This window comes from Rhinolophus sinicus, linkage group LG05 (assembly GCF_036562045.2).
Source record: "Rhinolophus sinicus isolate RSC01 linkage group LG05, ASM3656204v1, whole genome shotgun sequence".
NCBI classification, from domain to species: Eukaryota; Metazoa; Chordata; class Mammalia; order Chiroptera; family Rhinolophidae; genus Rhinolophus; species Rhinolophus sinicus.
Window position 1 is genome coordinate 53808038 of NC_133755.1, and position 25396 is coordinate 53833433.

Consider the following 25396-nt stretch of genomic DNA (forward strand, 5'->3'; position numbering starts at 1 on the left):
TTGGAAGGATTTAAAACCAACAATAGGCTCAATTAAGAAAATCACCTGGTCCCGGACTTTTGCTTTTGGGAAGGGTTTGGATGACTGATTCAAGTTCCTTACTGGTAATTGGTCTATTTAGATTTTCCAATTCTTCATGCTTCAGCCTAGGAAGGCTATATGTTTCTAAGAACTTGTCCATTTCTTCTAGGCTATTGAATTTGATGGCATATAGTCCTTCATAGTATTCTTGGATGATCCTTTGTATTTCTGTGGCGTCCGTGATAACTTCCCCTCTTTCATTTCTGATTTTGTTTGTTTGTGTCTTTTCTCTTTTTATCTTAATGAATGTAGCCAAGGGTTTGTCAATTTTATTAAGCTTTTCAAAGAACCAGCTCTTTGTCGCATTAATTATTTTCCATTGTCTTTTTGTTCAACATGGATGGATCTTGAGATTATAATGCTAAGCAAAATAAGTCAGGCAGAAAAAGTAGAGAACCATATGATTTAACTCATATGTGGGATATAAAACTGAAAACAATGACAAAGCAAGATAAACAAATGAGGAATCAAAAACTCATAGACATAGACAATAGTTTAGCGGTTACCAGAAGGTAAGGGGGGAGGAGGGTTCTAGAAGAGCGTAAATGGGGTCAAATATATGGTGATGGAAGGAGAACTGACTCTGAGTGGTGAACACACAATGTGATATATATATAGATGATGTATTATAGAATTGTACACCTGAAATCTATGTAACTTTACTAACAATTGTCACCCCAATAAAAGTTAATTAAAAAATATCATCAATAGAAAGGGGGATGCATAGGTTAAGGAAGTAAGAACTTTGCAACCTGAAAAGGCAAATGTGTCCATCAAATATTAGAAAACTTAGGAGGCTTTGGAAGTAAGTCAATGTGATGGGCAAACATTGTCTGTGAGTGAGTGTGTGTGTGCATTGCCACTGGGGAAAACATTAGGCTCAAAACCTCATTATCTTTTAATGACGTTTGGTGGGGTGTGACATCAAGAGCGCTTCCTGGCATCTCTGCTTTGACATTCCTCTCACTGGGCGGTGGAACATCTGTCTTTCCCTCTAGACTGTGAACTTTTTGAGGGCAAGGATCACGTGCAAGTGAAATTTATATTTACAAATCCCCTGCACAGTGCTTGCTCCCTCATGGGTACCAGGCAAATGTCCAGTGGATGCAGTTGAATTATCAGCTGCCAAATCTTTATAGGTATAAAATAAACTAAAAAGGTCTGCTTTTCTTCTTGAGAACGTGTTTGGACTGTCCTCCAATTTCTGAGGTCAAAACAGAACCATGTTCAGAATCGTCTCTCACAGCATCTGTTTTTGACTATCTGGATGAGCGCGGCTGGCTGCCATCTTTGAGGAATAGTTATTGCCCCACAGGACACTTCCACCAAAACAGGTACTCATTCAGGTGGTGGTTATGGGGCAAGAGGGGAACGGGCATGGGTCAATGAGTCAGCGAAGGACAGAGGAGAAATGAAACCCAGATAGAGCTTTCTGGGCAGTGTGCACTGCCTTTCTCCACTCGGTCTCGTGGCCCCTTCATGCACTAATGTTCTTCAAATCATATGCTGGAACGGTCAGGAGACAATAGCACTCCAATCTGGCATCTCTGGAGTTTGCTGTTCTCCCGGCTCAGACTAAAGGCTAGATCTGTTGCTTCAGCTGCTTCTTTTTTTTATTTTATTTTATTTATTTATTGGGGAAGGGGAACAGGACTTTATTGGGGAACAATGGTCAAATTGTTGTCCTTTCAATCTTAGTTGTGGGGGGTTCTGTTCAGCTTCAAGTTGTTGTTCTTTCAGTCTTAGTTGTGGAGGGCGCAGCTCAGCTCCAGGTCCAGTTGCCGTTGCTAGTTGCAGGGGGCACAGCCCACCATCCCTTGCGGGAGTCGAACCGGCAACCATGTGGTTGAGAGGACAGGCTCCAACCAACTGAGCCATCCGGGAGCTCAGCGGCAGCTCAGCTCAAGGTGCTGTGTTCAATTTTAGTTGCAGGGGGCGCTGCCCACCATCCCTTGCGGGAGTCGAGGAATTGAACTGGCAACCTTGTGGTTGAGAGCCCGCGCTCCAACCAACTGAGCCATCCAGGAGGCAGCTCAGCTCAAGGTGCCGTGTTCAATCTTAGTTGCAGGGGGCAGAGCCCACCATCCCTTGCGGGACTCGAGGAATTGAACTGGCAACCTTGTGGTTGAGAGCCCACTGGCCCATGTGGGACTCGAACCGGCAGCCTTCGGAGTTAGGAGCACGGAGCTCTAACCGCCTGAGCCACCGGGCCGGCCCAACTGCTTCTTTTAAGTAGTGGAACTAAGTCAGGAGTTGTACTCTGAAAGCCGTCTCAATTTGGGAAAGTGGGTGAGTGGGAGTTGGGGACTAGGGGATGAAGGGAAAGTGTGGGTGGGCATGTACTTGGAGTGGGCAATGGGGAGATGGAAAGAGGGGATTTGCTAGGGATGGTGGGTTCTCACTGTCATACCAAATCCTCTCTTTATGAATGAGTGTACCAGGAAGACATCCGGAGTAGTGGAGTGAAAGCCTAGAGGTTTCAGCAGGGACAGTGTTGGGAGGAGAGGCTTCCAGGGATGGGAACAATGTTGGACTAAAGAGGGGAGAACAAAGGGAAACTGGACCTAAAAAAGAAGAGAGAGGAGAGAAAGGACACGTGTGCATACAAAACAGAGGACCTGAGTTTCAATCTGTCTGTATGAATATCTCCAAAGCTGGCAGACTATACAGTACTAACAAGCCATCTGAGAGTGATGGGGCCAGGCAACCTGCCCATTAGGCTCATGTCAGGGCTGATGTCCTTTAGTCACTTGTTTCTAATTAGCGGCCTTTTCTCTGATATAATAGCTGTGCTGCTTGAGAGAGAAGCCAGGACCAAAAGTCGCAACTGCTGGATGTTGAATTTGTAGTGTGTAAGGTATTTTCTTCCACAGCCTCATTCTCCTTCCTCCCACTTTTCCTGAACTGGGTAGAGATACATGAGGGCATCTCAGAACATTGCCTGTGGGGTCAGGAAAGCAGTTCCTACAGTCAGTTGCTCCCTTCACCTCTGAAGAGAGGCTCATTCTTGGGGTGTCCTGCCTGGCTCACCTCGGCTTGGGGCCTTGACTGAAATATGCCCCTCGGGTTCCAGAGCCGAGGAGATCATGTCCACTCCATGAAAGGGATTTGAGGAGCCACGGGGGGAGTTATGACCAAAGCCAGGGTGGCCCCTAAGGCCCAGTGTCCATGGTGTGTAGTTTGTGCCTACACAGAAGTAAGTGAAATCGTCCTTGTGTTTCAACAGGAATGTCCCCCTCCATAGCTGGTATTATTTGTTGACCGATAACTACGGTTAGTCTTTCCTCAGCTAACAAATACTAATCTTCCCATGAAAAAGAGTGAGCATACCCCTTAATCATGAATTTGGTATTTTTATTGCCACAAACATCTCTAATGACATTCTACAGCTTTAACTCCTCTGGGAACCTGAAGTGAATTATGATTTTGTTCCAAAGCTGTTCCCAGTTTGCTGGCAGCCACTCTGCTTCTCCCGGGGCTCATCTACTTCTCACTGTATTCTGAAGGTCTCATGGCTCCTCGTCCCTCTCCTATAAATAGCTTATTTTTTCTCCTTCTCTGGAGAACCAAGAATGAGTGAGTTCTGAAAAGTTAGGTTTTGCACCCCTTCTCTCTCTCTCTCTCTCTCTCTCTCACACACACACGTTTTACATATGATTTGTGGGGATCTTAAAGGGAACTTGTGGATTCACTGAAGCTTATCCAGGCACCCCAGTTTAAGCTGCCTTAGTTTAAAGAGAAATGTTTTTATTATTTGTTTTGAATAAAAAATATGTTGGGTAGCTGTCTGTTCTCCTCAGAATTCCCTCTCTCAATGCCTTTACAGTCGTTGTCATTACAAGTCCACTAACCGCTGCTCATTGTTTTTTTGAGGGAGCGTGCCGGAGAGGGCAGGTGATACAGGGTGGCCCTAGGAAGTCAGATGCAGGATGCCCAGGCTGACAGAGATTATTATTAAAGTTTCAAATCCTGCCAAGGGTTTCCTGACATGGTTTCCAAACACGGTTCTTGACTAAAGCTCCGGTGGCAGTTGTGGGGATCCTGGCTCAGATCTCCCTTCAGGAGAGAGCTGGTGGGGGGAGTGCAGTTGGGTGATGGCCACCAGCTGCAGCGTCTTCAGGACCCATCACAGTGGACACCACTTTCTCCGCAGAGCTCCCCGCCAGTGACCCAGCATGTGGGTAGCAGGCCTGGCCATTTCTGCCAATGCAGGCCTTCTCTATGGGCACCCTTCACACACTGCTGGACCAGCCAAGACTTTCTCTGAGTCTCCTCCTGCCCACGCCTCCCTCTCCCTTACTTCACAGGTGTCAGATCTATACGGTGCTCTCAGGCTTCCCCTACCTGCTCCAGCGTTCTCCCCTCTTTGTTGTTCCCAGATATTTCCCCACTAAATCTCTTGCACTTCTAACTCTGCCTTGGTGTTTGCTTCTGGGAGAACCTGAACGGACGCAGCTCTTCTCACAGGTGACATTGTCACTTCACACAATCCCACCATACCTTCCCAGATCCCCAACTGGAAATTGTCCCCACATCTTGCCAACTCATTTTGTCTTAGAGTTGGGAGTTTGCTGGGTGTTGGGTTCCATCTTTCCGACTATGTGAGTTATTAGGGTTTATAGTACCCCCCATTTAGCCTCCTGTAGATTGCTGAGGTTCCCTGGAGATGAGACAGAGGTGTGAGCTAGTCAAACACATACTTTATTTCTGTATGGACATTGTTTCCAGGATCCCAGGCTAGGAAACAGAAACCTCAGGAATGACCTGGCTCACTTACAGGATTCTTGCTGAGAGCCAGGTCAACGACGTCGGCTCCCCTTTTCCTAGTAGTCTCCTCGGTCCTTCCAAGGGGAGAGGACATTCCAGCACATCTTAGCATTCTGGTGTGGGGGGGCAGAGGGCCAGGATGCCTGCCCTTTTGTTCCTCCACACCCCTCACTTACTATGGTCCCGCTGTGAGTCCACAATATATATCTGCTCCTCTCTGTGAAACAGTGAGAAGGAGGAGAGATTGGCACAATACAGAAAACACACTGACAGCAGCTGGATCCCATGTTTTGGAAGTAACATGACAAAGACTGGCCCCATGATGTCTTATATCCTATTACTACTGAACAGTACACCACGGAAAACTGCTTAGGAGATAAACACAAGGTGACACATTTCTGTAGGCATGAGACCCATGCATAGTGCAAATTACAGCGTTTCTCACACATGGGAGCTGATGACATTTTTGTAAGTTAAGTCGGTGTTGGAGAGTGGATCAGAGGAAGGCTTGCTGGGCTTGCTCAGAGGGGATGTTTTGCCATATTTGAAACTGCTCAGTGCCCTCCCACACTCCCTCTAACTATCCGCAGTGACAATGCCATCCAGTCACATCCCACTAGGTCCCCTGGACTGACTGGTGGCTCCCTTTGGAATGGTCTCAGAGAACTCTCACTGCAAAAGCCTCTCTGCAGGTCTCAGCTCTTGGCTCGATTACTGGTGTTGAGTGTGGGCCTTTAGAATCCTGGGGAGAATGTGCTATTCTGCTGCCCCCATGCCTGCTGGCTGGCCTTGTCCCAGTAGGACTGGTGAGTTGGCAAGGGCCAGTCCAGCAGGCTCCTCAACGGAGGAAGGAACTGTGTGTCCACAGCTCAGGGCCACATCCAGAGCAGGTGGTCAGTAATCCTTGTTGAATTCAACTGTAACCTCTGCCACAGAGAGGATGTCCCCCAAGTCCTTGACACTTTCTTTTTAGGTACTTGTCATAATCATGCCAGTTCTTTATATCCCTCTGAAGTGAATCATCCATACACAGCACGATTCCTCACTGGAAGTATGACTAATGCTTTCGACTCTGACTTTTGTTGTCCCTAAATTATATCTTCCATGCATATATCTGCATTGAGCTGGCTTTACTTTATTTATTTAATCCTTCCCATGAGGCTTTGCAGAGTATGGTTCTTGGGTCTTCCTGGCTTATACTGGTGCTATACAACTCCCCCTAGGCCAGCTCATGCCTTCATAGGGTTAGAGCCAGCTGGGCTGGTAAAGGCTGTAACCCCCTGGGCAGCAATGCTCTCCCTCCACACATGGATGCAGTGCATGTGCAGCCATTCTTCAAACCACGAGGAGGACATTCATGGATGTTACAAGAAGCTTCTGCTTTCAGCCACATCTGGCTGAAGCACATCTGGGAGACGAAGAGGAACTGCATGCTCACCTGCTGGGAACCCCAAAGCTGTCCTGGGACATGAAGTAGTAAGGTCATGGCTCTCAGCAGACAGACTGTTCCATAGGGTTGGTGTGTTGTCCCACCTGTTACAGACAGGAGGCCAGCAAAGCCATGGGGGCAGGAAGGGGAGACGCAGAGAGTCTGAAGCGAAGGTGCCAGGTAGCCTCTTCCCAGAGGTGTTTCCCAGTGTGCAGCCCCTTCATTCACTGGGCATCTGAGCCCATGCCTGGTGCTCGTGCAACACTATGACTCTGGGTTAGTGCCCCTGTCCTAAGATACCTAAAAGGCCAGAGCAGGGAGCCCACAAGTTTGTTTTCCTGATGGCATTTCCAGCTGCAGGCTTGGCCTGCTAAAGCCTGATGGAGAGATGCAGGCTTTGACACCAAGTCTTCAACTCTGTCAAAGGCCAAAACATTCCAGGGGAAAAACACTACTCACATTTTAGGATAAATCAGAGAATGTCTGATAGGGATATTGACGCCTGGTCTTAGCAGTTGCTACTTCCCCAGGAACTGGGTAGCAAGTCACTAGACTCTGTCCTGTTCTTTCTGAGACCACCGTATGTTGGTGAAACAAACAAAAAACTCCTACAATCATCAAGCCATTGAATGTCAAAATTGGAAGGGACACTTAGGTGTTCCAGTTCAGCCCCACAGTTTTACAAATAAGGAAAGAGGCTCAGGCAGATTAAGCATGGTACACCTCTCCTGACTCTTGGTCCATAGCCGACGTTAGCTGGTATCAGTGGACAGATTCTGCCTGCCTCAGTTGCTCAGGATGGTCACTGGGGATGTGACACATGAATCTGTGGCTCTCAATCCCATGATGTTTAAATGCCCTAAAATATTGAGATGCCAAAAAGGGGCCGACTTTCTCTTCTCATGGGCACTTGGAAGACGGGGTTAAATCTTTCATTCAGATTTTATGTGTTTCCTTCTTTTGTTCACCTTATCAAGGGAAGGTATCCACCAGAGAAAGGAGGGGAATTTGGGCATGACTGAGAATGATTTTACTGATAAGACAGAGGCTCCAGGCAAACAGATCAGCTGGATCTGTTGTTGTATTGCAGGGTTCTTCTTGAAATGAGTGCTCAATGCAACCAAAGTTCATTCTAGAATCATGGCATGGATTGTAAAGAGAGAAAATTGAGTCCAACTTTCCCATTTTATAGGATCAGGGAAGTTTGATGATTTGCCTTGGGTCACACAGTGTGGGGGTGGCAAAAACATGGAAGAATCCAGGTTTTTTGACTCTGGGATGGAATGTTTTTCCTAAACCATTCTGACCCTTTTCACCAGCCTCGCTGTTAGGATGTTTCTGATGGTTTCCGGATCAAGGAATGCATGAAGTGAAGCACGACAAAAATGATGGTGGCTGCCCTTGCTGAAGGCCCCGGGGTCTAGGAGAGCATGTTGGAGTAGAAGCTAAAGCTCTCTGTCATGGTCTTGGAGTTGCTGCGAGAGGAACCGTTGGAGGTCAGGTCCAGGGACGAGGGCGTGGCCTTGGGGCCGTCCTCCAGCTCCTCCTCCTGGTTCCCCAGCACTGTGGAGACAGTGGTCTCCAGGCGGCTGACCTTATACACACTGCCCTGGGTCTGGAGGTACCGGGTGGATTTCATTTCGAGCCCCTCGTAGTCGCCGGTACTGATGAAAGGGCAGCACCGGAAGGCGTGCTTGAAGCCCAGCCGGAACCTGGAGAGAGAGCAGATGGAGAGGTGACCCTGGGGGACAGCCTGCTTTCAGAGCATGTTCCCACCATGGCACCAGCTCTTTCACACTCCCAAGTGTGATTCTGTGTTATTATTTTTAAAATTGAGAAATGGAGATACTTGGACCAAAAAGATTTAAAGGTCAGATACTAAGATCAAATCCAGGACTAGAACCTAGATTCAGGTGATATGTGTCTAGACTGAGGGCAGCCACTGAACTATGCTGCTTCCACTGGTGCAGGGTCAGCTGACTTTGGGTCAATTCAACATCAACAAAAACGTTCACCAAGGGTTTACCATGTGCGTGATATTGTGCTAGTCACTGGGTGGTGAAAACATAGGCCAAGAGTCCTTTCCTTCAAGTAGCTCACTGCCTGAAGGATGACTTTCTGCCAGTCACGTTCCTTCAGGATGCCTCTCTCCATCTGACTCTCACACTGATTCTGTCTCCACGCACAGCTCCCTGTGCCCTGGATCCACAGGGCAGAGTGAACAAACTCATAGGCTGCAAACCAGATCCAGCGAGTGAATCTGCTTCATATACATCAATCACAGGGGTATTGTTATCTGCACCTTAACCCCACTGACTTACTTGGCAGTGTCTAAAAGTCAGAAGATATCACATAAAAATGTGGATTTCTGGTTCCTCTTGGAAAAGGAAAAAAATATGTCTACCCTGGGCTTATATTCCTGCATGGCGACAATCAGCAGGGGTTGAGTAATGGGATTAGTTTGCTGCAGTCCCCTCCACTCTCTCCTGTCTCACATGAGCTTTGCTCATTTAGGTTGGCTGCTTGGTGACTATATAAACCAGGAGTGTCCAAACTTTTTTCAACGTTTTTCACCAAGGGCCATATGCGGTAAAATACACAAACAGCCGGGCCACTCACTCGAGGCGAAGTACATATTGCCTCACCTGGTTTATTTAAGTAAACTAAATATATTTTTGGAATTTGCTGCGGGCCAATAAAAAATGGATCACGGGCCACAGTTTGGACACCCCTGATATAGACAGATGGTCTTGGGGCTCCTGGAGAGAGTATGAAGGATGGGGTCCTCACCTGTCATTGAGGCAGCAGTAGATGATAGGGTTATACATGGTGGAGCTCATGGCCAGCCACATGATGGCCAGGTAGACCTGCTGAATGAACTTCTCCAGGTAGAGATCCGGGTTGATGTAGGGCAGAAGGAAGAAGATGTGGAAGGGCAGCCAGCAGATGGCAAAAGTGCACACCACGACGATCATCATCTTGACCACCTGGCAAGAAGTTGTGACAGGGGAGATCACCACCATGTCCTTTTTCTCATGGCTACTTTCTCTCTTCTCCTGCCCCCTCACTGCACCAGTGCACTATGGGATGGGAAGTATTTATAATAAGCCCTTTTGAGAAGAAGGACCTTGTATATGTGGTACCGAATGCCTTGGGTTATATCGCTCGTTCTCAGAGTGCGGCCCCAGGACCAGCATCATCACCATCACTTGGGACTTTGTCAGAAATGAAAATTCTTGGGCCCCTCCCAGACTTTCTGAATCAGAAACTCTGAGGATGGGACCCAGAATGCTGCCTTTGACAAGCCCTTCCAATGATTTTGATGTGCACTCATGTTTGAGAACCACTGTGTTATATCATCCTTCTGGACAATGACTGGAGAAGCCAAGGGAGACCAGATTGATGAGACAAGGGGAATGGGCATTCAGAAGGGAAAGACCCAGGAAGGGGGGAAGCACCAGATGGGGAGAGGCAGTGAGCTAGGGCTTCTTGCTTGGAGTCTCAGCAGAAGGGAAGGAGAAGGGGCAGGTTTTGGACAGCTGCAGCAAGGGAGTATCTGATGTTTAAAGAGGATTTACAAGGTTTTATGAACCTTGTAACTCCTTCCCTCTTATCTCTAATAAATCAGTGAAGAACTACCTCATGTCCACATAATGAAATACAATGCAAAGAGTTATCAAAAGAAAAAAAGAATTAGAAAGCTCTTTATATATTGATTTTTGAAGGTCTTATAGATAGTAAGTGAAAAAGTGAAGAGCAGAAAGTGTGTATTTACTATTTGTGTAAAAAAGAAGAAAGAAAATTTATGTTTATTCAGCGTACAAATGCATTACGATATTTGGAAGGATTAGTAACAGTGGTTACTGTAGTAAATGTGCACATGCTTTTGGGAGCTGGGTAGACAGAGGGAACCTGTTCTTAGTAAGACTCTTTATGTATCTTTTTTAACTTTCCATTTTGAAATAATTGAAGCCTCCCAGGAAGTTGCAAAAATAGTACGGAGAGTTTGCAGATTCCTCCAATGATCTCATCTTACATAACTATACCACGTGATCAAAAGCAGGACCCGGCATTAGTGCAGTGCTAGTAACTGAGCTTCAGGCTCTATTTTGATTTTCCCAGTTTTTACACATGCTCCTTTTGGGGGGTGTATAGTTCTATGAAATTTTATCACACGTACAGATGAGTGAAAACACTACCAGAATCAGGATACAGAACTGCTCCATCCCCACAGAGAAACTCATGCTGTTCCTTTCTAGGCAGACCCTCCCCCCACCCCTGCAAAAAAGCAAACAGTGGTGATCTTTTCTCCACCACTATAATGTGGTTCCTTTTAATATTTTTTGACGTTTGAACCAAGTGAATGTATTATTTTACCAAACTTTAAATAAATAATAAAAAGAGGACTGAATAACTCTTCAGTGCTTTCGTAGTTAAATAACTGTGTGTGTGTGTGTGTGTGTGTGTGTGTGTGTGTGTGTGTGTGTGTGTGTGTTAATGGCTTGACAGGTTGCAATTACTCTTAAGGTGCGACCAAGGTGGCTTATGCCTACAAAGGCAGGCCTAGGTTACAAATCCCCTCCCGCTCCCTCCGCGGTCCCCTAGATATGTTTTGTGGCCACTGCCTCTGAGCCCCCTGAGGCTCTGGGGCCCATATGCTTGCCGGCCTGTCACCTGTGCCAGGGTGGGTTAGGTGCTGCCCGTCCTTTGCTCACCTTGCGCTTGGCAGAGACTTGCTCATGGTAACGATCAGAGGAGTCCCCAGGGATCTCGCTGGCCCACAACGTGATTCCCACCACGGTGTACGCATAGCCAATCACCAGCAGGGGGAGAAAGTAGATCAGCACAGTCACACAAATGTGGTACCTGCAACAGGTGGATGGGAGGGGTCAGTGTCAGGAATAACAGGGTGGTCAAGATTTGGCAGCTACCTGTCTCAGCATTTGCATTAATCAGCTTGGATGATAAGACACGTCCCGAGGAGGCCTGCCAGGGAGTATACCAATGGGTAAACTAGAGAAGCAAATCTCTTCAATGTATGTTTTTCTTGTGGACTTTATCCATAATGGAGATTCCTGTTTGGGTTGAAAAGAGAAGAATAAACATTGGTGAGAGGGAACTGAATCCATTGTATACCTATGGCAATTTTATTTGATGTTAACTTCAATATTGCTGACACTCTCCCTCCGAAAATAAAAAAGAATTCAATCAAGCTTCATTAATAGAAGTATATTCTCTAGAATGAAGGAGGTGATTGTGTCACTCAGCTCATACCTTTCGGATTCCACCTAGGCTCGATTTTGGTGCTGGGATGTAGACCAACTACTACATTCAGATGAGAACTGCCACAATGGTTGATGAGCCCTAACCCATTCTATATGACAAATGAATTCAGAGATATAAGAATAATTACCTTGGAGGAGAGAGATAAGACGTATCCTAGTCTACCATCAGTAGGAGAAAGCTACTGAAAGTGTAAGCCACTTACAAGCCTGATTCTTAAAAACATACCTCCAGATGGAATCTGCCTGAGTTTCAGTCACCACATAGAGTACAGACACCAACTGACTTGAGTTTGACTGGGACCTGAGCAAGAAATAACCCTCTGCAGTGTTAAACCACTGAGATTTTTTGAGCTTTGCTACAACAACATTACTTATCCTCTTCTGTTCAAGGCAAGGCTCCTTCAGGGTAGGACATTCCAAAAAAGTTTTGAATGTTGAGAAAGAATCATTTTCTTGGGATCCTTGGCATGTCTGGCTAGTTATAGCCCTTTCCCCTGATGTGAGTTTAATGGAGAGGCTCAGCAGTTTCAACAGTAATCACAACAGTAATGAGAACAGCTAATACTTTGGGGAGTTTACGCTAGGTCACTGTGCTGCTAATAATGTCAATGATGGTATTCGTAGCAGAAGTGGGAGTTAGAGCTCACTGAGTGACCAGCACAGCCCCGAGCACTTTGTTAGCATGATCTCATTTAACCCTGATGTTATAAACAAATGATTGAGCAGGTACTATCAGGATTCCATTTTGTAGAGGAGAAAACCAAAGTTTAGGATTTAATTAACTTGCCTAAGTTCACAGCTGGTAAAAAGGGGAGCTGGGATTAGAATAGAGACCAGCTTCTTGTCACTGGAGACAAGTCACCCAATGATATATTCTTCCACTCTGTTTATGCTTACTCCCCACAGTGATTTTTTTTTCCGATAAGGAAAACCCACTTATTCACTCAACTTCTCCTTTCTTGATATGGTTTCAACCACTTCTTTGCAAATTTAATATTCCTCACAATTTAATATTCCTCACCATTTAATATTCAAAGCAACCTCGGAATATTTAGATTTGTAACTTGAACATACTTCAAGCGTGTTTAGGTAACGAACCACAGATTCAGCAAAGCAGGGAGCTGAGCGAATCTGTTCTGTTCCAGTCTCACTAGGCTTCCAAGGTTCCCTTGGATTGTCATCTCCCCTGGGAGCCTCTGGTTCTCCACCCACCACCGCAGTGACTGCAAATGGTGGTGGTGTTGTTTTTTCTTCCACCTGATCTCAGCCCCCTTCCTGAGAACCTCCAGGCTGCACCTACTTCTCCTACCTATAAGGACAGCCCCACCTTATACGGACTGATACTTGTTTGGTGATCAAACATGTTAGCTGAGCTTGGCAGGGTTACTACCTCAGAGCACTGAGCAACCATGTCGGCCTCAGGATGTGGTGAGGGGATCCTGTAGGGAAACCACCTGTGCTCCTTTCCCTGGCCCAGTGAATCTTGAACTTGACACAGCTTTAGAATCACCTGGTGGGCTTGTACAAACACAAAAGGCTGGACCACACCCAGAGTTTCTGACTTAGCAGGTCTGGGGTGGGGCCTGAGAATCTGCATTTATAACCAGTTCCCAGGGGATGCCCCTGCTGCTGGTCCAGGTTCAGACTTTAGGAAACACTGTCCTACTCAGCCCCAGAATCCCATGAGAGTCACTGGGGGAATTTTAAAAATATTCAGTGTCCAGAGATACTCATTCAATTGGCCCAAATATGGGAAGAGGAAACCATATTTTAGAAAATTCCCCAAGTGACAGGGCAGGGCGTTGGAGGGTGGGTGTAACTACAAATATGTAGTTACAATATAATCATAGGGATGTAAAGTAAAGCATAGAGAATGTAGTCAATAATATGGTAATAACGATGCATAGTGCCAGGTGGGTGCTAGACTAGTCAGGGGGATCACTGCTTAAATTATATAGATGTCTAACCACTTGGCTCTACACCTGAAAATAATATAAAATAATATTGAAGGTCAACTGTAGTTAAAAAATTAAAAAAGGGGGGGAAGTGAAGGGGAATAAGAGGTCCAAATTTCTAGGTATAAAACAAATTAAGTCATGGTGATGTAATGCACAGCATGGGGAATATAGTCAATGTGATAGTGTGGTAAGGTGTTAGATGGTGGCTGGACTTATGGTGATCACTTCTTTAGGTATATAAATGTTGAATAACTATTGTGTACCCCTGAAACTAATATAATATTGTATGTCAGCTATATTTTTAATAAAAATATTTAGAAAAAAAAATTCCCCAAGTTATTCTGATATACAGCTAGCGTTGAGAACTGCTGTTTCAGATCCAAGGTCCATAAACCTGTTTGGACTCCAATGCCTGAAACTTTTATTACTTCACTAACATGGGTATTACCTTTGTTTTCTAGTTTCTGTGTCTGATGCTTTCACAACTCCCCAGGCTAGCTGTTTCCTAGAGATAACTCCTGCTAGTGTGTCTTTCATACCCAAATGAACCAATCCAACACCCATAGCAGCACTATTCACAATAGGCAAAAAGTGGAAACAATCTCTGTCCCTCAATAGATGAATGCATAAACAAAATGTGGTACATACATGCAAAGGAATATTATTCCGCCTTAAAAAGAATGAAGTTCTGATACATACTGCAACATGGATGAAACTTGCAAACATTATGCCAAGTGAATAAGCCAACACAAAGGACAAATATCGTACGATTCCACTTATATGAGGTACCTAGAACAGGCAAATTCACAGAGACAGAAAGTAGATTAGAGGTCACCAGGGACTGGAGGGAGTTATTGTTTAATAGGTACAGAATCTGGGATGATGAAAAAGTTCTGGAAATGGATAGTGGTGATGGTTGCACAGTATTGTGAAGGTAAAATGGTAAATTTTATATTATGTATATTCATCACAATAAAAAATTTAATAAAAAGATAACATTTTAGCTGAGCTGGGTCTCCTGATTTGTAGTCTTCTGCTCTTTCCAGGCACTGCTCAACAACCTCCTCCCCAAAATAATACACAAATAAGCAAAAAAAAAAAAAAAAAAAAAAATCCCAATAAAACAGCCCTGCAGATTTGATTCTTAGAGAGGATCAAAGGTTAAATACATCCTCCTAAATCTTGCTCAGATAAACCCCTTTTACAAAGAAGTTGCCAACACTGTATCCAAACAATGTCCAAGTTGTTCCAAATAATTGTAGGTCAAATGAGTGAAATTCCATCACTAAAAAATATGAAAATGAATACATTTCTTCCACCTTGACATCTTTTGGGAGAAATTTTGCCATATTCTTGCAGTTAATTGGAGGTAACTGTTCTTTCATTTTGTGCCAAAATCATTATTTTAGAGAGCTGGTCGATGAACTTAGTGCAATCTTATTTTGTGCAGCTCCGTGCTTTTTTTGGCTTTCGAATCTGATATTCCCTAGGTTCCTGCCAGGTAGGATTTTATCAATTCTAAGAATTAATATCTGCCTTGGGAGAAGAGCTTAGGGGTCAGGGGTATGCAAGAAGTGAGCCAGAGAAGTGTCAGCAGTGACTGCAAGAGAGGGTGACAGAAGGGAGCCCTGGTTCCCACCAGATGAGACATGCGTTTATTCATTCAATCCTGCCAATGGACTTATCAGTACTTTCAGAGGGAAGGTGCGTGGAACAGTTTCATGTCTTTGTTCCCTCCATTTCACTCCTCTAAGCAGTGAATGGGGCTTGACACGTTTCATAGGATAAACTTGCTGAATACAGTGTAGTCCCAAATCCTGCCGATTCCCCGTCCTCAACGCCTTAATACCGTAATGCTCTCTAATCCAGGTTCAATTAGGGCTCACTAGCAGGAGTGAACTCATCATCCAAGCATCAACAGTTCCAGTTTAAAATAATCCTCAGCATTTGAAGTGAAGATAGATAGGTTTAGTAAATAGTACTTAGGGGGTCTTCTAATAAACTGCACAGAGGCTCTAGTACTGTGGGGTGGGGGAAGGAGGAGGCCCGGGAGGCAGGGCTCTGGGCTCCCCACCTTCACTCTATGAGACAGCTCTGTTTCGCTGGGTTTATATATTTCCTTTCTGTGGATGATTTTGTTTGGTCATGGTGGTGGAAGATTTCAGCTGTTACAGAGAGGCTGAAGAGCACTGATGTAATCCCAGTCCTCATTCAGTGTATAAACTATCTCTGCAATACCCATATCTCATCATTGCTCATCTTTTTTCTTGAATACCCCCTGTGATATGCTGCTCAGTAGCTATAAAACCAGCTCCATTAGAGATACCCTGCAGTTTGTTAGAGAGGCAGACTCTCAGGCCCCACCCTGATGGACCAAATCAGAGTCTGCATTCTAACAACCTGTCGATTCATGGGCAAGTTCAAGTGCGAAGCACATGCTCTTCATCTTGACTTCACATTGAGATCACCTGGGAGCATTGGAAAATTCCAATGCATGGATCCCACCACAGAGCTTCTGATTTAAAATTGGTCTGCAGCACAGCCTGGGCATCAGCATTTTAGAAGCTCCCCAGGTAATTCTCCTGTGCACCCAGGGCTGAGAGTCATTGTCATTGAGTCTCCTGCTGGCAGCTGCAACTGACACACTTCCTCCTTAAACTGAGTGAAAACCTGTGGCCCTGTAGCTTTCACTACTTAATTCTGGGTCACTAGCAACAAGCTGATTCTGCCCCCTGGGAGGTCCTGGGAGCGCCTTTCCCACAGCCTTTGCAGCTCAGACTTCTCAGGCCAGCCCTCATTTGACATGTGCAGAGCAGACTCAACCCCCTGACCCAGCAGTCCTCAGGCTGTCTCTTCTTAGAGCACTGTAATGACTTTTTACTTCCTGCAGAAAATTGTCTTCTTTGCAGGTAAATGTGCTTTCTTTGTAGTAAAGGAAAGCAAAAGATATATATTTCTTGGTTTACATTTATTTCCAGACATTAGAGCCAAGTTTCAAAGCCCTGGCAGTGCTCTTGGAGGCAGGTGAAAATTGAGGCCTACTAATGAATAAATTCAGCAAGCGTTCATTCAGCACCTGTTATATACTTGGTCCTGTGTTTGGAGCTGGGGACATGAAGAAGAGTCCCAGCCTGTGGTCTCTTTCCAGGAGTTCAGTCTGTTAGAGGGGACAGAGAAGTGCCAAAGTGTGACATGGGACGTGATAGACAGATGGTGTGGAGACATTGAGGACGTGTGTCAGGGGCCTCTATAAATACAAGTATAAATAATGTATAAAAAGTTTTAAATTACCCTGGATACAATAGGTGTTTTGTTACTAAGTGCATAGAGAGTAAGGGAGAATGCAGAAGGAGCGTCTCAGTCAAGCATATCAGGGAAGCTTCCTGGAGGAGGTGCTGCTTGGCTAGGCCCAGCTACACAAGCAGGATGTTGGTGATCCAGGCAGGGAAAACAGCAAGTGCAACGTCACTGAAGGAGGATCTTGGCCTTCTGAGGGAGCTGTGCTGTGACCCAGACTGAATGGAACATGGCTGTTCGAGGAAGTTGCAGGAGACTTGGCCGGAAAGGTAGACAGAAGCCAAACCATGAAGGGCATTTTATGATAGGCTGGAGAGTTTGTAATTTATTCTAAAGTTGATGGAAACCATCACATGGTTTTAAACAGGGGAGTAACCTGATCAAATAGTTGCGCTCCGGCCATGGTGAGGCAGGAGTGGAGGCAGGCAAGGCTAGAGGCAGCCAGCCATTAGGATATTGTGCAGGGACCCAGGGAGGAAGTGACAATGACCTGAGCTGGGGCCACGGGCAGAATGGATGGACCGGGAGGAGGGTAAGGCCTCAAGAGGTGCTGTGGCTGGGAGGAAGAGCTGGTGGGCTTGGCAACTGCTGGAACAATTTACCTGGATTTCTGGCCTGTGGGCATGGCGGAGAGTGAAGCTAACTGTTGCTGGTATGTGGACCCAGGAGGAGGAGCAGGCTTGTTGGGGGAAATTGGTACGTTGACTTTTGGACACGTTGACCTTGGGAGCAGGAAGTTGGAAGTCTGGGTCTGGCTGGAGCTGGGACAAAAGGCCTGGCTTGGAGATTAGATTTAGAGTCCTTGGGTGTTCCCAAACCATGAGAGGGCAAGGGGATGCAGGATGGTCCTGAGAGAGGAGGGTGAGGACTGACAGGGGAAGCCCACATGGGGGCTACGCCTAGAGCGGGGTTAGTGGGGGAAAGGGCTGGCCACGGTGGGGGCCGGAGGAAAGGGGAATCCAGGGCTGTGGACTCTGGCTGAAGGGACGGCGGGTGAGGACTGGAACTTGCAGATTCAGTTTTAGTGGGTATCAGACACTAAAGCAGGTGGGCTGACGGAAGGGGAGTGAGGAAGTGGAGGAAGTGAATGCCAACTCCATTCTTAAAATGCTGGGCTGTGAAAGGGAGAGGGAGGGCAGTAGCCAAAAGATAGGGGATAATGAAGCCCTCTGAACTCTCTTCCGCTTGTCCCCTCATCTACCCTGGGTTACAGTGATGTGAGTACATGTCCTCCCTATTCTTTGGAGAAGGGCTGGGATCACACCTCTGCCACCTGCACAGAGCCATAAATTCTGGGCAGAAATGCCCCCGAGTTGGCCTCTCTCAGGATGGGTGACCAACCAATCAAGGCAAATGCGCAAACATATCTATTTAATTCATGGAAAAACAGGGTTCACCAAATAAATCCCCACTCCCACATGGTACTGTCTCCTGGCAGTGGTCACAGCTCCCTCAGGTGAACAAGACAGGAAATAAAGCAACTTTCTGCAGTCATTGTCCAAACCCACAAGTCAGAATTTGGCTGTGTCTTTCTCCAGGCTCCTTTTTGTATGTTATCTCCTTGATTGGATGAGATCCTTCTTGGAGGCAGAGCACAGTGGTGCTCCTCTTTAATCCCCTTCACAGAACTGGCACCAAGGAAATACTTCATAGAAAGGTATCATCTCAGGCTTTGAAGGGCATTAGAATGCTGGCTGGCCCATCCCCCACCCAGAAGAAGCCCTCCAGACGGCTGCCCCCACAGGAGTGGGTCAGCATCTGCTTGAGTGTAGGTCCATGTGGGCAGAGAGGCTGGAGGACTGAGCATTTCTTACTTCTTCATTTTTTAATCAATCGTTTCTCAATACAAGTACTATCTATTCATTGTGGATTTGCAAATACAGTCAGGCATTAAAAGAAAACCTTCAAAATGTCCTATAATAGCATTACTTAGAAATAAATTATAATAAAATCGATTAATATCTTCCCATATCTTTATGCACACACACTCACGTTTGTACATAAATAAGCATACTTTAGATTACTTTAAAAATTTAACACGATGTCACAACATCTTTTTTTTTTTTTCACAACATCTTTTTTATGTCAAGAAATATATTTCCATAATAAAATTTCGAGTGACTGTAATATAATATTCTATTTTATGGAAGTATGTGGTTATTTAGCCAGTCTTTCAATTTGGACATTTGAGTTATTTACAATGCTTTGATATTTAATTGTTATAACTATAATATTGAAATATGTGTCTTTGCTCTCATTCTTATTTGCCAAGGATTAATTCGTCAGAATTAAGTTAAAGCGTTTTTTATTTTTTTCACATTAGACAGGTAATATGCCGATATTGCAGCAAGGTTTGAGAGAGGCACATCTCACAAAAGAGCATGAACCCCCAATCATCACACTTATGAACTACAAAAGGATCTAAGTTAAAGTGTTTTTAAGGGTTGATATAAATTGTCACTTTTCAGAAAACATGCCCATTTATATCACCATCTGCACTCGATGACATTTTCCTTTCCTCCACCTGGCTGCTCTGGGCATTATGTCTTTTAGTCTTTGATAACATCGTAGTTTATACATGGTTCACTACTTTACATTTAATATTCTTGATTCATCGTAAATTGAAATTTTATAATTATGCTATTTAGTCATTGTCATTTCTTCTTTTGTGAATTGCCTGCTTGTATAATTTACTCAATTTACATTGGGGGTGTTCATATTGTCCTTACAAATTTGTAAGAACTCTTCGTGGCTTTGATATCCTATTATACTTAGAACGGCCTCTTCCATACCAACGTCATGAAAACATTTGCCTAGACTTCCTCCCGGTTTATTTATCTGATTATTTGAGCTTAACTATTCAGTCTACCAAGGATTTATTTTAGTGACTCTTATAAGAAAAGGCTCCACAGTTTTTGCTCCGATAATTGTTCACAATTTTCTCAGCACCGTTGTTGGATACATCATCCTTTTCTTGCTGTTTTGAAGTTGCACTTGTACATTGTACACTCACACATATACTTGGCTCTGTTTCTGGGCCTTTGTTCTGTTTCCTTGATCTATCCCTTCTTTCTAGTGCCATCTCTGCCCATCTCAGTTTTTGTGGCTTTGTAGTATATATTTTATCATTGGCAGTACAAATCTTTTATTATTTTACTCAGTTAAAAAAAAAACAACGTATCTCCAGAGCAGCATATTTCTTAATTACAGGGTCAGGGGATGGTTTCAGTTATTTGCAGCCAGGCTTACAGCTTCCCGGAAGATATTAATCAGATGGTAAATTCACTGGCCCATCCAGCATCGACTCTCAGACTGAAGTTCAGTAGTGGGTGCTATTGATCTGCCCAGCTCCTTATGTCCTTGTTTCAGATTCTTTCTTGATCAGCTTTCTTGATCAGCTTTCTCAGGCAAAGAAAAAGGTTCTGAAGAATATGTGTTGCCAGCAACACAGAAGAATTGGTGATGCTCTAACAAGAGCATTTTCTCCTGGCCTCCAGCAGAAAAACACTCAGATCCCTCCCCCACACCCTTCCTCCCTCTGGTCTGCTCAGGCGCAGGGTGGGGATGGTAGTAGAGGCAGGGGGCTAATACTCCTGCCTGAAATTTTTATTTGGTGGATATGTTAAAGAGAAAACAAACTCTGAATTTTGAATACAAAGCCTATAGAAGGCTTTGTATTGTTGAGAAAGGAGAACAAATTAGACAGAGTGTTGGTGTGGCTGAGGACATTTTTGTGTTTTGGGATAAGAGAAGATAAGCCAGAAGCTTAATTTGGGATGGAGTGAAAAAATGTTAAATTGGTCTCTGTGAAGGGAAAAAAATATTAAGAGTACAGGTAACAATAAAGAGAAAGAAAGATGAGAGGAAGTGAGAGAGAGAGAGAGAGAGAGAGAGAGAGAGAGAGAGATTGAAAGAGACCCCTAGCCCACCAGGTTGAAAGCAGGGACTTACGAAAGGACACAGCCAAAAAGAAATTTCCTGTGGTGAGTGCTGCTCACTATACTGTAAGAAGCAGTGGTACCTGAGAGTAAGTTCAAAGACAGTACAATCCTGTCCTATGCTGTAATTCTGATTTCTCTAATAACTTCCCAAATCTTCTGTAAGGTATACCTCAGCCAACAACTCCATGTCAGTGGGACTTTGAGAAAATAAAGGTGGAGGACTGGTTTCCTGAGTGGAGCCAAGTGGGCTGGCCAGAGATAGTGGTGGCCACGAAGTTCTGCCGTGAGTTACGGTTCTTTCCTTGGGTCGGGTAGGGGGATGCGGTGAAGAGGAAAACCCTGTTTCAAGAAGCAGGGAGACAGTGAGAGAATCCCTGAATCTGTACCCTGCTCCCTGGTCAATCTTTCCGATCTGGCAGATGACTTGAAATCGTGTAATCCCCTATGATAGCTCTGGAAGCCCCAACCAGCTGCAGCGCGCCGACACTGAAGTCTGAACGGACAACCACCACCAGGTGGCGCCAAGCTGCAGCTGGCACAGGGCCCCATCAGGATGTATTTCATTTAGGTTATTGACACATCAGTACCCCAGCAATAAAACAGCATTCGTTTTATGTGCTTGTATTCATTGTACACTGCACCCCCCACCCCCCAATCCCTTACCGTGTCATGATGCAGTTTTCCGATGCGTACTTTGGCCCAGTCTTTACCATCGTAGCATGAGCTTTGCAAACCTCACTGAGAACAAGACTGCATTTTCTCTGTGACATGTATTCCTGAGTATCAGTGGGCACTGGTAAACGTTTTGCTGATATAACGCACCCACCCTCAACCCCTCCAAAGAGTTCTTAACTCTATTGTGTTAGGCTTTGCCTGGGGTGAGGGGAGCTGACTATCACTGCAGTGGAATTCTTCTTGCTGGATGAGCAGCCAGGGACAGATGTGGGATGAGCTTCTGTCCTGGTTGCTGCAGCCTGTGGTGAACGCTGAGCCACTGAGAGCTGGGACACACCAGCAGAACTGAAGCTCGTACTTTGTCATTCTGATGAGCATTTAAAATAAGGTTATTTTTGGTGGGGCGTTGTTTAAAAACTGCTTCGATCGGTGCCTACTAGTATCAGGAAGCATTTCCTGAAATAAGTTGTACCATACATGTGAGTGTGGGTTGGTTTTACACTCCTGGGGTTTGAAAAACACATAAAATAACCAAACGAATCCTAGTCATAATAGCCTGTGACTAATAACCATCCAGGTCCCCCAGTCTGGACCAAGTACTCAGACTTAAGGCCCTCGTGCTAAGTGCCCAATTCCTTGCTGTGCTCTGTACAAGGCATATCTTAACACAACGCCCACTAACAAATGGCTAGCTAGTGGCCCCCTTTTTTTTTTTTTGATGACATCTTCTGATGAAATCTAGTACCAAGTGCAGTACAACGTAAACCACCATTGGCTTGTGGAAGATGGAGAAATTTCGCGTTGCTACGTGCAGTAGTTTCATTGTAAAAGTGTTTCTGGAAAGAGGATTCAACTTCCTCTCATCACCTCTGGGACTTGGGGTAAGAGGCATGTTTGCTAACCCCATTTTAAATTGAAAAATTAAGGTACAGGGAAAGTAATTGCCTTGTTGAAGTCACTCAGGGTTGAAATGGGAATAGAAAACAGATCTGTGCTGTTCCCATTTCAACTCTTTGCATTTTTTTCTCTTTCTGCTCAGATGAGCTCAGAAGAAGAATGGATAAATGTCACTCGGAGCAGGGAAACCACAGTTTCTCAATAATGAACACATACATCAAGCACAAAAATTGTCCACAGTATTTAATAATAGCAGGTAATTTCTTGAAAAAGAGCGTAGCTTAAAACATCAGACCCAGAATTCAATTCTGTCTACATGGGTAATTTGGAAGGTGGCCCAGTCTTGGATTCCAGTTTACATCTGTATTCATCCTTGTATTTCCCCTGTCTTTTCCTGCCTTGAACCCTGAGCCCAAAGAGACCTGCAGTTGACTGAAATATGTGGGAAAGACAAACACTCCACTTTCTCTTCCTCAGCCCCAAATTTCTCAGCATGGATGGTAGACCATAACTCCATGAGCCACACAGGTGCTCAGTCTACAGTTTCCATTAACAAATTGAGCAATGCAATTTATGTCTCACGGAGACTCCATTAATCAATTTGAAGTTTTCTGTGAGTTGTATGCAAGAGGACAAGCGTTTTTAATGTGGGAATGTTGACAGATTTTTGTACCTTCCCAAGCTGGCCAAAGAGAATCTAGTAATTTCTGGTTCATCTTTTATACAATCTTCTTTTACAAACAAAGGGGTCTTTATTGCTGGCAAAAAAGCTAAGCTGATGTATACAATAGAGACAGAAAGTCTGTGTAGACTGGATGTGAAAAGGAGGTTTCGGTTGGGGGTGGGGCATGAGGGGGAGCAGCAGTGGGTTGGTTATAAGAGTAGGAGATAAGCAGAGGCAGAGGATTTTTTTGTAGTTATGCTGTAGACAATTGTTTTGGGTATTTTTTTCTTTTCAAAATTTTTATTAAATTTATGGAGGTGACATTGGTTAGTAAAATTATATAGGTTTCAAGTGTACATTTCTATGATATATCATCTATATATTGCATTGTTTGTTCACCACCCATTGTTAGTATTTCTTCTATTACCGTACATTTGACCCCCTTTCTCCCTCTTCTACCACCCTCCGTCTCCCCTTACCCTTATTAATGAAGTTTGCATTTTATTACTTTTGCCTGTTAAACTAGGCTTCCTGCACTTGACTTTGCTTAGATACTGAATCATGTAGATTTCAGCTTTATAAGGGTTGCGTGTATCTTGTTAGCAAAGTCACTCATTCAAGTTGGAAGCCAGCTCTATGTTGAGGTAGCACCTTCCGTTATGGGTGAGGAACACATGAAAGAAGGAGCCGTAGAGTTGCCACTGGGCCGCATTCATTCAGCCACCGATTTGTTCATGAACTCCCAACTTTGTGCTAGATTCTGGGGATATAGTGATGAATAAACAAGACACGATCCTTGCCTTTGAGAAGCTTAAAGTGTAGTGGAGAGGACAGATTATAAACAAATATACCAGCAAATAAATATAAAATCATAAATATATTATGTACATAAAAGAACCAAATGAGGTGGTGGGAGGGCATACCAGGGATCGCACTCTAGGACTGTCTGATGAGGTGACCTGCAGGGCAAGGCAGCCACGTGAAGAGTGCGGGGTGGGTGGCCTGTGCAGAGACAAGAGCAGACACGAGGTCCCGAAGTCCGAATGAGCTGGGCACATTGGAGGAGCCAAGAGAAGGCTTTTGTAGCCGGTGTGTAGGAATTGAGGGCTATGAGATATGGGCAAGGGCCACAGTGTGTAGGATCCTGTGGGCCATGCTCTTGGCCCTGGGCCTTCACTTGAAGTACCAAGGTAACTCATCGCAGGGGATAAGCAGGATGGGACATGATCCAGCTTTAATTTGCGAAGGGGCTGGTTGTGGATATGCAAGCCTGGTCCCAGGTGAGAGGCTGCACTTTTATCTGGGCAAGATAGGCTGGGACTAGATGGCTACCTTGGTCGGGGCTCTCCACAGAGACAGTGTGTGTGTGTGTGTGTGTGTGTGTAGACAGACAGGTAGACAGACAGATTTATTTTAAGGAGTTGGCTTCCACAATTGTGGTGACTGGTGATCCTAGAATCTGTAGGGCAGGGGGCAGACTGGAAACTCAAGTACTTAAGTGTTGATGTTACAGTCTTGAGGCAAAATCCCTTCTTCTTCAGAAAACCTCAGCGTTTGCTCTGAAGGCTTTCAACTGATGGGGTGAGGTTCACCCACATTTTGGAGGGTTATCTGCTTTACTTAAAGTCAACTCATAAATGCTAACCACATCTACAAAATACCCTCATAGCCACATCTGAACTAATGTTTGACTAGTAGCCCAGCCAAGCTGACACAGAAAGTTAACCATCACCAGGCACAGCTTGGTTGGAGACAGCTGGGAAAATTCAGGGTATGATTTGGAGACAGAACAGGCAGAAGGTGCAGATGGAAGTGGGTTTGAAGGTGAGGGATGCCCCTGGCCACAGCCTCAGACCCGGTCCCACTGCCCTTCCCTTTGTAAGCTCTTCTGGTCTTAACACAATCACTGTAGTTAGGAAGCGGCTTAGAGGAGGTGGCATCTTGGTTAAAATCATAATCCAAAGTGGTGATAATCGTGGTTAAAGGGGGTCCAGGCTAAATATGGTGTAAGGAGTGTATGTGTGCCTACGTAACTAAATAGCCCCTGTTATGGTGCTTAAAGGGGCTAGATGAATACCTACAATGATGGGCCTCGAAATCATCATCATCATCATCATCACCATCACCATCAGCACCAGTACCACCACCACCACCACCACCACCACGGCTGTATTAATAGCTAACACTGATATAGTGTTTGCTATATGCCAGGCACCATTCTAAATGCTTTATTTTCATGTATCAACTCATTCATGTCTCCCAACAGCAATCTTTGCTTTGTAGGTGATAAAACTCAGGCACAAAGATTGCAAAGCAATCATGTACCATGGCACGCAATGCAACTCCAGGACACCATTCACAGAGACTATTGACTCAATAACATCCCCTGGAGTTGTGCATTG

General features: G+C 45.0%; 1 protein-coding gene and 1 non-coding gene across 2 annotated transcripts in view; both read right to left on the reverse strand.

Moving 5' to 3' along the window:
- Positions 1 to 4761: 4761 nt before the first annotated feature.
- Positions 4762 to 25396, reverse strand: part of TACR1 (tachykinin receptor 1) — a 134697-nt gene continuing 114062 nt past the window's right edge. The window contains exons 3-5 of the mRNA XM_019750260.2: positions 10993 to 11143; positions 9068 to 9264; positions 4762 to 7989 (exon numbers count right to left, since the gene is read on the reverse strand). Of these exons, the coding sequence (XP_019605819.1) occupies positions 7698 to 7989; positions 9068 to 9264; positions 10993 to 11143 (640 nt within the window). The 3' untranslated portion in view covers positions 4762 to 7697. The remainder of the gene's footprint in view (positions 7990 to 9067; positions 9265 to 10992; positions 11144 to 25396) is intronic.
- LOC141571997 (small nucleolar RNA U13) lies at positions 19135 to 19238 on the reverse strand. The gene has a single exon (XR_012497030.1). It is a non-coding gene; the product is annotated as a small nucleolar RNA U13 (small nucleolar RNA).